The sequence below is a fragment of the Chaetura pelagica genome, unplaced genomic scaffold (assembly GCF_000747805.2).
Source record: "Chaetura pelagica isolate M959 unplaced genomic scaffold, ChaPel_1.0 scaffold401, whole genome shotgun sequence".
In the NCBI taxonomy this organism is placed as follows: Eukaryota; Metazoa; Chordata; class Aves; order Apodiformes; family Apodidae; genus Chaetura; species Chaetura pelagica.
In genome coordinates this window covers 3,108-20,484 of record NW_009952259.1, presented here as the reverse complement: position 1 = coordinate 20,484, position 17,377 = coordinate 3,108, and the positions used below count along the sequence as shown (strand labels likewise).

Below are 17,377 nucleotides of genomic sequence, written 5' to 3'. Positions count from 1 at the left end.
CTGCCGGGACAGGCTGCTCTGGAGCCCTGTGGGGAGGGGGACTGGGGTCTGAGCCCGCAAACTCGGCCTGCGGGGGCAGCCGGGAAGGGAAAACGGGCGGTGTGCGCTGTAGGTTGGGCTTTCCAGAGCCCAGCGTCTGTTAAATCCGTCCCAGAGGAGGAGGAAGTAACGTGGAGAGCAAGTACTTCCCCTCTCCTCACCCTGAAGCAGCGTGGAAGTTCATCTCTGGAATTCTGTCACTTTCTCCTATCGTCAGTAAATAGATGAGGATGTTTATTCTGATGCAGCAGATCTAGCCGGCCAGTTTGCCTGGTATATATGCAGGGTGTGGGTTTACTGCTGTCTTTGCTCTAAAGGAGGTTTTAAAAGTTAACATAGTTTGTGGTATCATCAAATACAGGCTTTGTGTTTATTACTTTTTGTTGCGAGGTGCTTTGCAAGCAAAATAAAAGCTTATTTGTGAGGTATGTAAGTAAGCACAGAGGCAAAAATTATGTGTTCAGGTCAGAACAGCACGTAAAACTCCCAGGGGTGTTACAGATTTTGAACATGTTAGCACTATATATATATTTAATACTCTGTTATTTTCAGTTTGTTTAGGTCTGCTGAAGATGTTTTCTCCCACTGCAAGGCAGAGCATCAGTTCAACATCTGTGATGTGATCAAGAAGTATGGTAAGTTTATTTTCTTGTCATTTTTGTGTATTGGTGTCATCTTTAAAATAAATAGCAAAGGTTAATTAGTTTCTAATGCGTTTCCTGGTGGTAGCTGCAGATTCCAAGCTTGAACAAGGTAAGCTAGAAAAGTGCTTATGTGTGATCTTTATGCTGGCCGTTTCCCCATACACTTTATCTACTGGTGAAGTTCTCAGCTAGGAACCCAAGTGAGATTGATCTCTGCTGGCTTTTGCTGAGTCCCCGCTGCCTTGCTGATTGACCTGAGCCAGCCCCACTGCCTGCTGGAGTAAGAGCTGTTTACCTGGCCTGCTGGGAATTAGTGACACTGTGGTTGGGCTCAGGAGCTTAGCAGAGACCCAAGTGGATGTATCCACCTGGAGGCTGAGTAACTGGGCTGTACTGCTGATGTCCTTTGTGGGACTCTTTGCAGTCTTGGCTTATGTTCCCCCCAGTAATGGTGGGAAGGTGTAGCCTCCAGTGTGTTGTATTCTTGCCAAGTGAAGTATAAGGTTTGCCTTCACTTGAAGGTGCCATCTATTTAGGTGAAGATGGTGACTGAAGGAAAGTACATCTAGGAGGATGTATGTGAAGTGGGGGTGGCTTTGGAAGTGTTAGGTAAGGACAGAACTGAGCATGAAACCCATGCCATGCTGCATGTTGAGGGGAAATGGGAAGCAGGGAAGGGGAATGGTGTTGAAGAAACACAATTTTAAGAGTGTGCATTAAAAAGGAGGTAGAGGCAAGAGCATAGAAGCTACATGAATCATTTAGAAATCTGCATATAAAATGGTAATACCTGGTCTGTTTTCTGTCTGAAATCCAATGGAAAGTGTTTTGAGTTTATGCAGTGTCCTCACTGATCTTCAGGAAAGTACATACTTGTTAAATTACTGTTTGTGAGCAAGGTGGCAGTTTCACATCAGCATTGGTTTGTATTCTCAGTGGGCAGGATAAATCTGCATTTTATTAAGCAGAAAGCTAAAAATATTAACAAAGGAGCACAACAGCCTGAAGTATCAGCAAGGTAGCTAGTAGGAGATAAATGTCCGTCCTGATGTAGTTACTTGCCAAATTCATTAAATTCTTGTTCTTAATCCCTGTTTCCATGTGTCCTATTCTTAATTTGTAGCAAATATATTTGTCTTGAGGATGAGAATTTCCTGTTTTAGTCCTGAGGAGAAGAGAAACATAGCTGGCAGACTTAAGATAGGAAGAATACACAAGATAATGATGTACACCCCAAGGGGAAGTGGGCCAGTTGAACTAGTAATTAGTGTTCATGTAATTGTAAAATGTGTGTGGGTTTTCTGTAATGCAAGCTCTCTTTTTCATTATTTTTTTTCAGGACTTGAGTTTTATGGATACATTAAGCTAATAAACTTTGTTAGGCTAAAGGTAGGTGTGCCACATGCTTCTTGTGTAATCTGTGTATGGAGAATGGGCAGCCAAGATTCTGTGCTTTCAGTTCACCTTTTTTTTTATAACAAGTGTATTAAGGATTTTATCTTATTTCTGGAAATAAGAAATTACAGGGCTTAAAATAACTGTTGATTGTCTATTTAGATTTGAAGTTGTTTTCACTTAAAATATATTTAATTTATGTGTGTTTTGTTGTTTCCAGAAGAGGATGTTCAGTCTTACAAAAAGCCCATGCTATGTAGTATCATGGGGTTTTTTAGTTCATTCATCTTTGTTTTTGACTCTGCTATCTCACTCTAGTAATGAACTTCTTCATAACTGAAGTTTCTCAGTTCTCACATGAGTGTTGGTGCAAAAGGGTCTTTCCTGGGGATGGGAGCTGTCTAGACCCCAACTGCACTGTTAGTAAGGACAGCACCTGATCCCTTAGGTCACAGAACCAGAGATTAATCTCTGCTCAAATGATCCCAGAAACAGGAAAGCTGATGGAAACCTACAGTTTAAATCAGGCCTTGGTTTGTATTTTTTGTGTTCTGTAACTTTGAAGTAGGTTGCTTAGTTGTTCCCAAAAACTTCAGATTTTAGACTTAATACTAAGTTGTGTAATTAAGTATTTTTTATTTAGATCTTCAAATCTTAAATACCCAAATAGTTACTTAAGGGATAACTAGCTCTGCGGAGTGAGCACTGAAACAGAAAAATTGAGGTCTAGTGTCTGAGTAAACTCTAAAGGTCTCCTTCAGTATCTATCAGTCTGCTGTGCTTTATTGCTTCTACTGAATTCCTTGATCCTGTGGCTTCCTGGGCTTTGGGACCCAGTCTAGCTCATAGGGTGTAGTTTTATGCTGTTCTTTGGTCACCATGCCAAGGTGAGTACTTGTTGTCAGAGCCACTGTTCTTGCTAGTCAGGCTTTAAAGTAGCATCTTTTTCAGCCTTGCTATAAAGCTGCTTTAATAACAGAATTTTGCCTCATTTTCTTGAATCAAATTGAAGGGCTGTTTTTTTCCGAAGAAACTTGGCTTACGTGCTCTTCTCTTTCTGTCTAGAAACCAACAGCAGCATATTTCAGTTCACTCAGCTGCCCACTGCCTTGGGAAGGAGAGGAATATTTGAAACCAGAGCAAAAAGATGACCTTCTGCTTCAGTTTGGTAAATAAACTAAGTTTCAGCATGACTATAGTGCATTGTGGGGTAAATGTGGTATTGGCAGTGCTCCTGTCAAACAAAGCATCGTTGCTATTATTCAGATGACTTGCATATATGAGAAAGTCTACACACAGTCATGACATTAAGTCATTCTCTGGAATTTGTACCACATGTTGTACATTGATTTGTAGTGGCTGTGATTTCCATAACCCTCTTTTATTATCTGCATTCACTTACTGTAAACATGATGCTCATAGTGGAAATGCTGTACCTAGTAATGAGGCAGGTCAAGGGGGCACCCCTCCCAAACTTCACTGAGAGATTGATGAAGCTTTTAAAGCTTCTAAGTGTAGATAGTCAAAATCAGATGCATTCATTCAAACATGTCTGCTCTAAGTGAGGAGCAAGTAATTTGCCTTGTTGAAAATACCTTTGTCTTTTATACTGGTTGTGTTTTGAACTAACTCAGTGTAAGATGCTACAGGTGCATAGAATAGTTGTACTTCTTTAGCAGTTGGAGCGAGCAGCGCAGGCAGCCTTAGTTTCTCCCATGGAAGTTCATCACATGTCTTCAGAAAATTGTTTGACTTTTGAACTTACTTCTGTTGCGCATAATTCTCCAACTGTCTTCCTGGTTTGCATGTAATTCTACATCTTTCTTTCATTTAAGCCGTAAGGTACTTAAAGCTTGTCGATTTTTTTCTTCTCTGTGCAGTCTGGAATGCAGTTTTGCCCTTTTCTAAGCAGGGCCAGCTGCATGGCAGCAGAGATGATGTGTGGTAGAGGACTGTTACATCAGGGATTTCACATTTCCCTCTGTCATCTTCTGCCTGATGTGTGCCCCTTGCCCGAGCTATAGACTCTCGAGATGCTTCAAAGTGCTGCTGCAGTTGCTAAAGGATTACAGGGGTGATCTGAGCCTCTGAAATCTTGAGATGTGTTTTGTTTCAGTCCCATGGTCCAGATGGTCTTCCATGATATGTGAGTTTTTTGATGACGCTTTGCCCAGTAAGCTAGCTGTAGTTTTTTTCTAGATCCAGAAACACAACAGTGCCATTTCTTTTATTTACTGACCTCTGTTGGAATCACCAGCTGATCTTAGCAAGAGGTGAAAATGGGGCCTAGTGCTGAGTCTGAGTATTGGTAGTTAAAAAGCAGCATTTCATCAAGTTTCATTCTGCTTATGCTATTTTGAGTTGCCTGTGCTCATAAGCTTTATAAAAGTCCAAGGAAATTTTTTTTCTACATTAAGAGTTACTGTCTAATTCTTAAGAAATTTTAAATTTATATACCTTTTGGCATCAGAATAACATAACTGGAAAAACAGAGGATAGGGCTGTAAAGAACTTAATTACAGTCCAAACCTAATGCTTATTTTGTCAATAATCAATAACTGTTATTTAAAGAAGGCTAAATTCTGGATTGATTTGCTTTGTTGACTTAGAGGTTGCTTCTAGCACACTTGTTTTTATGGAGTATTGTGTTCTGTCATCAGTTCTATCAAATCCAATGATTCTCTTTGTCAAACAAACTACTTTGACAAATTGTCCAAAGGCAGAAGTAGCAATGCTGAAACATCCTATGTTTATGAGCTGCTGTGACACAACGTGTGACTCGTAGGTGTTGTGTTTTGTGCTCCCCCTTTCATCAGACATTGAAGACCTTTGTGAACCTGCAGACGTTTTGCCCTCTAATGGTTTAAATGATACTATGATACTTCTTGAACAATTAAAACGGGCAGAACACAGAGCAAGACTTGCAGAAGCAGCCTTGGCTAGAGCACAAGATGATCTTCAAAAAATGAAGTAAGTGTTAGAACTGAAGTTCTGGGGTTATTTTATTTGTGTTTTAGTTATTAATGTTTAAAGACCAATAGAAATGCAAATAGAAATGCAAAGAAGTGATAGAATAAAATACAGCTATGGAGTAAGGGTTATGACTTGTGTTGGGACTGTAGATTTCACTTTTAACTTGTAGATGATAAGAAAACATCTTGTAGATGATTGATAAAAACTGCACAAAACCTGCACAAATTGGAAGAGCAGAGTATGCTTAGGAAAGCTAAATAAGTACATGGCCCAGAAACATATTTTGCTTCAGACCACTCTTTGTTTTCCAGACAGTTTTCCTTTAAATATGATTTTAAACATAGAAGATGTACACAATGGAGAAGAGGAAGGTACTGACAAATCAAGTACAAGACTACAAACATTTTGAGAGATGTTCCCAAACATTGAATGTTAATAGAATCCAGTTACAGTTCAGAGAAACTGCAGTGAAATCAATAAACTGACTACTTTTCAGATATTTTTATGTTCACTCTCAGATACGGCTTCTGTGAGTAAGAATATTAATTGCATTTCAGTCACGAATCAGCTCTGCATGCAACTTCTAAATCTTTAGGTCTTCAGAATATGGATTGCTGAAGCTCAGGGATAAAAAATAAATAAAAACTTTGAGTTGCATAGGTTTAAATCCCAAACAAATACATCATTTCAAGGTCCCACTCACTGGGCACTGAAAAATTGAAATTGTATGTAAGAGACTTGGAAAAATAATCATCTTATGTGGAAAAGTAAAATGGCAAAAAAACTTGTTTTGTGAAATATGTTTGAGGGTTCACTGTATGTTTTGAGGGTACACACCTGATATCATTAGTATCTAAGTGTACCAACCTATTTGTCTGTTCAAATCCTACCAGCTGTGAACAATTGTACCTGTAAAAAATGAGCAGTTGTGGCTTCAGCTGGGTTGAACTTTTGCAAATTGTACTTTATAGTGTACAGTACTTTTCTGACATCTTTGTGTATATTATGCATTAATTCATCATAAAGAATAAGAACGAGATAAATTTGTCACTGTACTTAGAAAACTTGGGATTTTTTTTCCTTATATTTTCTTGTCTTTTGTTCATTTAAAAGAAAGAAAAATGGTCAGGTTATCAGCTGTAATTTCTTTTCAGCTCTCTAAACTTAAATCAGGCTTATATATACTGCTTTTTAAGGCTAGTCTATCAAATAATCTACTGTTGTAAAAGGGAGCTTTTAATTGTTCTTTGTTAAAGCAGGCTCTTCAATTCTGGAGGCATGAGCTGGCAGCAAAACTAGTCAGATGTAGATCTGATGAAGCAGCACAGTTAAATTATGGACAGATTAACTGGTTGCATTGCAGGAGCCTACATGCTGTAATTCATAGTGATTCCTCCGGGAGAATACTACTCCAGGGGTCCATGTATGGATGTTTCCTTTCAGGTATAACTCTGCCAAGTAAAGATAGTTCAGAAGTCTGATGTGGAGCAAGAATAGTATGTGGGACCTTAAGCTACAGTAACCTGGTTTTCTACTGTTTTCTTTCATGGGAATAGGTTTATACAGGTATTTAGCAGATTGGTTGACTTACTTTCCGCTATAAAAACTCCTAGATCCAGGAGATTTTGCAGTTATCAGCTTCTTGGGATAAAAAGTAACTACATCTACTTTCAGTGGTAACATGATTGCATTGTACTGGTGTAGGATGCGAGTTTCCTTGTCATTGAACCTTGGGGGAATATTGTCTGGCTGAAGCATATTTACATTTTCACTTTGTGGGTATAGTATGAGCTCTTTGCTTGTCAACTTTTAACTGTGTTTTTATGATAAAACCCTTGCTTTGTGTATTTTGTTATCAAAACTGCTCTGGGGAATGAGAAGACAACAGACTTATTAAGAATGCAAGGCCATGGAGGAGGAAAATAAGCAGCATGAAAATAAAGTAATAAATTTAATGTTAAGCCCTGATTTTTTTTCCACTCAAATGCTTTTGTTTTAAAGTACTCTCTTCTCCTTTGCATTAGTCATAGTGTTCTTGTGCTATTTGTTGTATTGAGTCCAAATCTCCATTACTTGGCCTAAACCACACGTTTTAATCACAGCGGTAGTAGATTTTGTACTAGCAAAAGTGAGAATTCCTCCTTAAACATAAAAATGAAGTCTTAACGTTCTAATATCCTTCTGATATTTGCTGGCTGGAAGCAGAAACCAGCCATTGGAGGAGGGCAGTGGACAGATCACGGTGGTGCAGCAGCTTGGAGGAGCCTGCAGAGGGAGGTTGTGCACACTTAAAACCGGTCCCATTGTTATCAGAGCCCCTATGCAGGCTGGATTCCTTATCTCTTCCGTGCCCCTTCTCCCCCACTACCCCCGCCTCCTTTTCATGGGCCCATAAACACGTCTCAAGGGTATATTTCAAATTGATTACAGACAATTTGCACAGGATTTTGTGATGAACGCAGATGTCAGGAGCAACTCGTCATCCAGCGCCATTGCAGACCTGCAGGAGGAGGAGGATGGTGTTTACTTCAGCTCCTATGGGCATTATGGGATACACGAAGAGATGCTAAAGGTTAGAAAGCCATCTCAACTGCATCTTAGTAGGACTAAAGAAGAAAGATGGAATGAAGTGGGCTGTGTGCCCATAAATATACTGCAGAGCAGCTGCATTTTTAACCCTTTCTAGATGTGATAGTTTTTTTCCTAGGAGTTAGGTTGAGAGATCTTTTTCCAGCTTTATTTCCTTTGTATAAATTCTGTTTATTGGAAACATAGGAACATAAAATCTTTTACTCTGCTTATATGCTTAAAGATATATTACACTATCTGTACCACAACCTTACCTTGCCAAAAGCAGCTTTTTCCTAGGTGCTCAAAGGATAAGCATGGTACAGACAGTGAATTTTTTTCTTCAGTTTATATTTTCCTGACAAATGAAATTTGTCAGGCAAAACCATTTCTCAAATATTGTGTTTTCCTATTGCATTAGGTAAAGAGAAATTGCTGGTATTTGTGCACAGTTCAGTATATTGATAACATGACATTGAACAGCTGGAAAAATCATATGCTCCTTTTATATTATAAGATAATTAGGGCTTAAAAGTGTTCAAGGGCAACTTAAAAAAACAACAACAACAAACAAAAACCAAAAACACAAAGCCAAACAACTTATATTTGACATGGAAATCAAAATCTCTTAATGCTTCCTTCCAGAGAAAGTAATATGTTTGTGAAAGTCATAAACAGTTTTATCATTTTAAGGCATAAATAAAATTCCTGCTCGATGCAGAGGTGGAGTAGAGAGTTGTGAAATTATTTTGTCCATACAGGTAGAAGATAAAATTTTCTGCTTTGTAAATAATTTTATGACCCCAACATAGAAGTATGCATGAATTTGTGTTAAGAATAGTATAAACATGAGGTGACTTTTAGGGGTGATGGCAGAAGGAGGGGCTGATTTCACAGAAGCACAGAGTTGTCTGCAGAGGTTGAAAAGTGTTTTCCAAAATGTAGAGAAATACATTTCAAGTCTAGAAGATAAAAATTATAGCAGTTTAATATTGCAGTTGCATAAAAGTGTCATTTGAGATGTTATAGGCTATAAGATGAGGAAGCCTTTCTGTTTGCCAATAAAATGTATAATAATTCTGCATCTCTGCACAAGGAGGTTGCTAAAAAATTGTTTTTTATTTGCTTTAGGGAATGTTTGTCAGAATGCTTTTAGGAAGACTTTTGACTTTGCTAAACATAGGAAAGCAATTGATATGTATGTGCATTGATTTTTTTTCCTATTTGTTGGGCATTCACTTGGATTTTTTTATTTATCTTTTTATGTCAGCCTTATTTATATAAATATAGTGGCTTGCTACATGGACATTTTTTAAGGAGTCTTGCTGTTTGAATTTGAAGTCTGTTTCTGACACTGTTCAGTTTAAAACCTTTTTATTATTATGCCTGGTAGCGGTGGGATGAAATTTCAGTTTAGGTTTTTTTGCTTGCAAATACTTCAGGGATGAGGGAAGAGAGTTTTTACTTCACACTGGCCAATGGGTAGTGTTTCCATTGCTCTGTTTATTTTTCTTTTTCTTGAGAATTTCTTGAATCCTCTTAATGAATTCCCTTGCCATTTGATTTAAAAGCAATACCAAAAAAAAAAGCATTACATTGAAAGGGTGAATGAGGGAATGGAATTGATGAGTAGAGAAACTGAAGCAAGTGACCATGGCTCGCTCGAGCAGCAGCACACGTAGTGGAGGCAGCAGCTGGAATTGTATTGATGAAGTTGGGGCAGTGCTGAAGCAGTGTGAGTGGGCAGGATGCAAGGCTGGAAGCTTTCCACCTGACTGCTCCCTCCATTGATGCTGAACCTTCCCATTTTTTAATTTTAAACTTTTTTGGTTGTTTCAGCAAATCCTAGTATATACTGCAATGAGGTGAAGTCCTAAAAATAGGTGCTCTGAATATAACATCACAGTAAATCAACGTGATTTCAAAGGATCCCAATTTTTTAAATTCTTAATTATGTGTATTTTTAAAGTACAATTTTCTAAAATAATTCCTGACTTCCTTTGGGCTTTGTGTGTGTGCGATAATCCTCCTAAACTTGAAAATACAGAAATCCAGTTTTAAGACTCAAAGTAATTTATTTTGTCTCCAGAATTGCTATGAACATATCCTTTGTTTTCAGTCTGACACAGGCATTAACTGACATAGTAGAGAAATGCTAACTTAAATATAAGCAGTTGGATTTTATTCTTCAGTATTATTTGTAGATTTGACTTTACTAGATGAAAATTGCTTATTTTTCTTGTACTTTACTCTAACACTGAACTGCAGCAGCAATTCTGAAACCTATACTTGCCAGTCAATTTCTGTACCTGCTGATTCATATTAGGAGAATCAGTGTTTTAACAGATGACCTTGCTGGTAGCTTTACCTGTACTGCTGGCTTTCATATGCTAAGGAATTGTAAATGTTTACTTATATGCTTGAGAACATTCCAGCTTCTCAGGTTGTGTTGTATTACTGTTAAGTTTCTTGATTTATTATATGGGGCTTTCATAGAATGGACTGTACAGCTTCAATTATTAGCTTGTTGTCAGGCTTTCAAATTTGTAGTTTGCTTAGAAAAGGGAAGTCTTAATCTGATCCATAACTTTTTTTTAAGGAATCTGTGTCACAGTAGTGTCAGAGAATAAGATTACACAACGTTTTATAAGCTTGGGACTCAAATTTTTACCACTGTATAGAAGGTTGTTATGTAAAGTTGATGCAGTATTGCTGCTGCATTACTGCTGGTCTTGGAAAATGATGGAGAGGTATTAAAAGCTTTGAAATATCCAAAATGAAGTGCAGCAGGTCAGAAAAGTGTAAGCTAATTACTTTTTTTTCCTACGGAGGCTTCATTTGCCAAAGACAACAAATTCTGGATGAATATATTATGGAAAGTGTTGTGATTGCAGAGGCCTTTTAAGTGCAGTAGCCACAAAGCATCTTTAGGCCAAGCTAAAAAACGAAGTTCCTCAGCTTTTTTGAACAATATGCTGTATGGAAGTAGAAAAAGTGAACGTTGTTTTTTCTTCTCTAAATCCCAGGATAAAGTGCGTACACAAAGCTATCGTGACTTCATCTATCAAAACCCACATATCTTTGAGGACAAGGTAGGTAAAACAGCTCAGAAAATGCAATAATTTCTGTGCCTTGTTTTTTTACCAGTGGGTAGAAATCCTTCGGGTTGGCTACTTGGTAGCTTGGGAATGGCCTATTGCACTGACAAGGTCTGATTTAATGTACTGTGGCTTTATTAGGTGGTAGAGTGCTATTCAACTGCTGGAGGGTGTGAAGTGCTGATAACAGAAGTGCTGATCACTGTTGTCATTGTTCTGTGTGCCATGTCAAGATGTTAATTAATTATGTTGGCCGGGTTAAGTTGAACCTTTCTTGTCCCGTATATTAAGTGAAATCTATTTTAGAGGGCCTCTTTACCAGAATTTAAGTGCATTTCCATTTGTGCCTGATACAGTAAAAACATTCTAGAAGCACTGTGTAGTTAGAACTGGGGAAGAATTCATATGCAACTGATTTATTGAACTAGTGTTGTTTAGTCTCCCCAGACTAGGTTATTATTAAGAGATTTAGAAGCAGGAACTTGCAGTGAGGAGAGATTTGTGCTGATGATTGTTTACGATCTTACTGTGGTTATGATCCCTGCATGGTTAAGATCCTCTTCTTGTCTTTGTTCTTTCTGTTGGCTATTTCTGATACTGTTGTGTTCTGAATTAGGCTGTGCAGCCTTGTCTTCTGGATGACCTTTCCCCTACTTGGTGCTTATTGTCCTTAAGCTGTGTATGGACATTTCTTACTGTGAAACCAGGATGACTAGGTTTATGTAAGGCAATCACTGTTGAATTTTTGTTTTGTTGAGGCTTTGATAAGAAGGGATAATATAAGGCTTCAGACTAGTTGTGGAAGCAATGAGTGCACCCATCTGATATTTCCTCAATTGGAATTTGTGCTAGATCTGTTTTTTCCCTAGAGAGGAGGTATTTAAAGATGGATAGTGCCTACTTTTTGTATGTCTTAGAATCATAGAATCAATCAGTCTTACCTCAGTTTTCTTTTGGCAACTGCAGCAGAAAAATATTAGGGAAAGTTTTCTTCCTTTTTGCTTAAATATGTATCACAAGCCTGTTTCTACTAAACATTTCTAAGCTCTTTATAGTTTACTTCACTCAAAGGCATTCGACTTCTAAAGAAAACTTGTGTCTATTATCACAGCCTCTACAAACTTGTTTCCAAACTCGGATTTTTTACAAGATGTTTTTATTGTTTGATGTTTGTGTTTTTTTTAAATCAGGATTACCTCAAATTCCTAATCTATCCAAACTCATCATATTGTATTGAGGCTGAATGGAAGTAAAGATTCTCAGTTGCTGTGGGTTCCCAGGAGCTTGCATCCAGGTGACCAGCACCCCACTTAACTTCAGTGTATGACTGTTGAGATATTTTGTTCAGTTTATTGAATTAATCCTGTTTGTTGCCCTTATTTTCAGCCTGTCAGTTGTATCTGAGATAAGAGTAGGACAATTTGGATTACCTAGCAGGAGTAGTTAAGGTGGCCTAACTCAGTAAAAGGCAATGTGATCTATTTTGCAGCAAGAGTGTTTTTTTGGTGGAAAAAAATTGGTTTGTTTGTAGAATAGAAGGATTTGTTTGTAGAATAGAAGTCTGAGGCAGGCATCAATGCCATATTGAGGGAAAACATAAGGGGTTTTTTAGCATCACTCCTGCTAAAAATTCATTGATGGAATTAATTGGCCAAATTACCTGACCTGTTTTTCTGAATTTGAAGTGATATTTTACTGTTGCTGGAAGTAGAATATTAGACTGCAGAGAAGGATGTGACGCTGCAGAACATTATGGTATAGTCAAATGGCCAGTTCAGCAGCTCCAGATCTCTGGTGAGAAGCCATATGTGATCACTGCAAGAATGCGTTAGATGTAGAGCCTTGTCCTTAGGCTAATCAGTGATCATTCTGCTTGTCTCTCCATTCCTCAGATGTGTTCCAGATTGTCTGTTTTCTCTCCTGTGCCTTTTTCTCCACTCCCTTTCCCTGCCTGATGCTAGATGAATTCAGTCTGGGTTTTTAAGTGACCAGGGCAGCTGTCCAAAGTGGTGTCTGTTTTGATTTTTTTCTTGTTTATGTGATTACCCTCTTTCATGCAACTGCACATCGAGATCATTCTTTCACAGAGGTCTGTTTTTGGCTCTGACTTCCAGCTTTCATGGCTCAGCAATTTTGTGGACTACCATGGGTAAAGTGTTAGAAGATATGATGTGAGGGGGTGTGAGACTTCAGCAGCTGCAAGAACACTGATTTTTACTTTCTATTCCTGTCTCCAGAAGACTTCAGCCTAGGGATCTCTGTAGCCATTGCATATTCACATGTAACTTGTAAATTAGTTGTATGATTAACTCCTGTTGGAAAACAGCTTCAGAGAGTTCCAAGGGAAAAAAGAAACTCTGCATCTGCTGTGGCCAGCCTCTACACAAGGTGCTGTAAAAAAAAAATTCATCACACTCGTGTTTTCTAGTCTGATTCCAGACTGTAAGTTGCTCCATGGTAACAGGTGGCAGTCAGCTTTTCAGTCATTGCTTTCCAGTTTGCCACAGCAGCAGCCCACTTACACTGTGCTGCTAGGGATAAACTGCTATTTTTATCCATGCTGGCTTCAGAATCATTGTTCTGTGTCCATCATCAAAAGGTATAGAGTCGTATGCCAGGCAAACAGACCTCATGTGCACAGCATTCAACTACTTCAGTTCTATTTGTAAGGTAAAGTGTTGAAGTGCACATTCAAGTTTTTGTTGTGCCAAAGCAGGGATGCTAGAAAGCTTGTCATCAGGAGGGTGCATTATTGCTTTGAAATATTTTGCAAAATGACGTGGTAATTCCCAAGCATGGGACTGATTACTGAGTGATTTGTTGCCTTCTTTGGAAGAAAGTGTAATGTGTGCAAGCTGTCTTCAACATGGATGCTATGCTAGGAAGAGGTAGTGAAGTAAGTCAGGTTTCTTTTCTTATGATTTTTAGGACTGGTAATTGTGACCCACTGTTCCTGTTGTCTTGGAAGTAATTTAGTAAGTTGTGTTCAAAGTTTGGGTCTTTTGTATGTGAAAGGAAGTCTGTCTTTGCAATTTTGGTTCTCTTAATGTTCACATGCTATGTGTGGTATGAATGACTGTACCTAGTGTTTAGGAAACTTAATTCCATTTCAGTTTTCAGAATATCTGTGGGCTTAGTGTTTAGAATTATTAAAACATTAGTAAAGCTTAACTATGTTAGGTGGAAATCTGACTGAACTCCAGGCAGTTGCCTTTAAAGATCAGAAACACTTTTTTTACTGTGAGGGCAGTTGAACAGTGGCACAGGTTGCTGAGGGAGGCTGTAGAGTCTCCATCCTTGGATGTACTAAAAAGCTGTTTGATTGTGGTCCTGAGCAACCTGCTCTAGCTGATTTTGCTTTGAGCAGTGGGGATTTCCTGAGGTCCCTTTCAACCTCAAGTATTCCTGGTTTCTGTGAAAATTCCATATTTGAAACTCATAGCTTAAAAATCTTCAAGATTGCAAGTGTTAGTTTTTAAGCTGTAGAGAAGTTTCCAGCCATTAGAAGAAATACACTGTTATTATTATGATACTGAGGCCGAAACAAGGCTGCTTAATAAAATTTCTGCTTTATGAAGTTCAGCACTTTGGGCAGTTCAGTTCTACTGATTAGTGTATTTGATACTATTTTCTTATTCATTTCACATTTTTAAACTTTTCAGTCTGCCTACAGTAGCTAATAGATAAGGTATCAAAACCAGCCAATAGCTGAGGTATCAAGACTCATTTGCGTGAGTCTTGTTATGTTCAGTGTACTTTTGTCAAGTGTTATGAAGAAGTTTGGTCTTCCTTCATGAAAACTTAGGGATCCCATCTTCCTGGATATTATAGTGGTAGTAACTGTGCCGGTTACCATGTTTAAATTTAGTCATCTTGAGCTATAGCTGTTCTGAGGCACTGTGGCCATTTCTAGCAGAGGATTCCTAAATAGAGTTTCTGAATAGACTCCTACTGACAAGCTGCAGTCAGAATATGTTTATTCAATGGCAGTTCTAAATTGCTAGTGATTCACTCATTAGAATTGTTCAGACTAATCTTGCGTTTCTCTTGTTCAAGTAACTTTTTAATTCCTGCCCAAATAATTGTTAGTGATTGCTTCCTGTGGGACTGAGCTCCTCTGAAGCTAGATTGTTTCATTGTCTATCTGTAAGAGGTAGTAGAGGCTGTGGAGTTACCATTGTAGTTTGACTTGGATATCTCTTGAGTGTGACAATAAGACTTGATGCTACCTCTGGTTACTTCTGTTGGGGTATGGGATCTCACTAATGTAGAAAGACATGTAAAAAAAAGAATAGCAAGGAAACTAAATGGAGGTAAAAATAAACATCTTATTTGTTACAGGTAGTTTTGGATGTTGGCTGTGGAACTGGAATACTGTCCATGTTTGCTGCCAAAGCAGGTGCGAAGAAGGTGATTGGAGTTGACCAGTCTGAAATTGTCTTTCAGGCCATGGACATCATTCGGTAGGAAAAATTCCAAGAGAAGTATGGGAAATGTTGCTGTAAAAATTCAGTAAAATGCTGTTTCTAGTTAACGATCACCTGTTATTCAGTCTGTCTTTTACTGAAGTCCTTCTTTGTCTGAAGAATTAGCACAGGTTTTGATGTGCTGTCATTTGCTCCTGTGATAGAGATAATTAAAACAGCGCTGTAGTTAAGGCAGGATGCTTCCCAGACCTTCGTCCTAATGTTGGCATAGGGCCAGTGCTGCCTTGCTGCAGAGGCTCCAGCTCACTGCTGCCAGTCCATCTTCTATTCTTATGCTTTAGTGTTACTGATAAAATGTGTATTTTTAGACAGCAAAGTTAAGACACATTCCAAGAGGATGTGGAGAAGTCTTCCTCTCTGTACTACGCTGAGTTAAAGAATCTGTTCTGATGTAGGTAAACCCAGTAAAATTTGTTTAGTTGTATGAAAACTAAACTACAATATGTGTCTGTATATAGAATGTCTATGATTTTCTGTTATAGGCAATGAAGAACTGGGTTCAGCTCTGAATGACCAACATTGGTTTTTTTTGTTTGCTTTTGTTTTAATACCGTAGAATTTAACATAACAGTGTAATAAATTACTCTTTTCTTTCTCTTTTTTTTTAATTATGTCCTTGTATGTGGTCCTTTAGGAAGTTATCCTTACATCTCTGTCCTTCTTAAAATATTGTGGGTTTTGTAGTGTTTTATTTCTCACTTTGAACTTCTGCTTTTCTTTTTACTTGAAACAGTAAGTGTGATATTAGTGATGAACTGCTACTCTTCTAACAGAGCACTGATGTGTGGAGTATTTAATTGATCTTTCTAACAGCCCACGTGTTCAAGTAGCCCTTTGACCCTTTCTTTTCTCCCCCTTCATTCTGATTGTTCTTCCATTGTCTTTTAGATTGAATTTTTCATGTGATTACTAGTCTGCATTGAAAGCCAGCCAGAATGGAAGAGTAAGATATCAGGATAGGGAAGGAAGGGGTAGAGATAAGAACTGCAATGGAATGATCAATTTCTTTGGTGGGAATACTTTCCTGACATCTGTAACAATAGCTATTGTAATAATGTTATGTACAGAGAATTCTAATATGATTTCCCAAGAGAGAAAAATATTTAATTTCAAGCATTTACTTATGTAGTAATTTCACTGTCATACTGTTTGTTTCAAAAACTGTAGTCATGTCACAGTACCCTCCTCCTTATACAGGGTGGTTGTACCATTACTTTTCTGTGAGGTAATACCTGATTACTGCAATTACTAAACATTGCAGATGATTTTGGCCCAAATCACGGTGGGAAAGATGCCTTTATTGTGGAATAACTGTAATACTGATCTAGAGGGAATGTTTGTTCTCAGTGACTTTGCAGCTCATTTGGTTAAATAAAAAACCAAGTCGTGCAAAACAGCTTTGTGAGGAAGTTAATTTCCATTGCTATCCTAGTGTGATGAGTAGGCTCTAATCATTATAGACTTATGCTACAGGGGTCAGAGAAGGAGAACTGGGAACAAGCAACTCTGAAAAGGAGCATCATATTAAATTGTCCTTTTCTTTGTTTTTCTGATTTCTGAAGCTTATGTGTTTGTATGCACAGCACGTTGGAGGTGTACAGATCTACTGTCTACCATCCTTGCCTGGCATTTAATCTGCTGCAGTTTTTGGGCCCTTAGAAACATTCCCTCTGAAATACAACTGAGAAGAGGAATATTGCATTGTAAAGCCTTCTTTACTAGTTTAAAAAATTAATATTGGGGAGAGAAATGCAAAGTACAAACATCAGTATCTTTCTCTTGAAAGCATAAATTGGAAATATAACCTTATTTGTTTATCTTGTGACTTGCAGATTAAATAAACTTGAAAATGTCATTACATTAGTCAAAGGAAGAATTGAAGAAGTAGATCTGCCTTTGGAAAAAGTGGATGTAATTATATCTGAATGGATGGTAAGGTGCATCAGTATTTTCAAGACATAGTTATTTTCAGGAAAAAAATGTGTTGTTTTATTTCATTTGAAAAATGATTCTTTAAGCACTGCTTTTTCTTAACCAAAAATTTGTCATGCTTGCAACAGTGTCTTGGACAATGTGGGAGGTGGGATGCCAATCTTGGTATGTGGTACTTGGGTAAAATTCCTGATCCCTCTTATCCAGGCTCTTTCAAGTCAAGGTTCTCTAAGTGCAGTTG

The 17,377-nt window shown here is 38.0% G+C and overlaps 1 protein-coding gene across 1 annotated transcript in view; it reads left to right on the top strand.

Annotated features, from left to right (window-relative positions):
• The window catches only part of LOC104397475 (protein arginine N-methyltransferase 3-like), a 116,720-nt gene extending 99,554 nt beyond the window's left edge, over positions 1 to 17,166 (top strand). The window contains exons 3-10 of the mRNA XM_010007435.1: positions 592 to 674; positions 2,023 to 2,072; positions 3,144 to 3,246; positions 4,895 to 5,048; positions 7,482 to 7,623; positions 10,646 to 10,711; positions 15,059 to 15,180; positions 17,037 to 17,166. Coding sequence (XP_010005737.1) covers positions 592 to 674; positions 2,023 to 2,072; positions 3,144 to 3,246; positions 4,895 to 5,048; positions 7,482 to 7,623; positions 10,646 to 10,711; positions 15,059 to 15,180; positions 17,037 to 17,166 — 850 coding nt within the window. The remainder of the gene's footprint in view (positions 1 to 591; positions 675 to 2,022; positions 2,073 to 3,143; positions 3,247 to 4,894; positions 5,049 to 7,481; positions 7,624 to 10,645; positions 10,712 to 15,058; positions 15,181 to 17,036) is intronic.
• Positions 17,167 to 17,377: the final 211 nt, after the last annotated feature.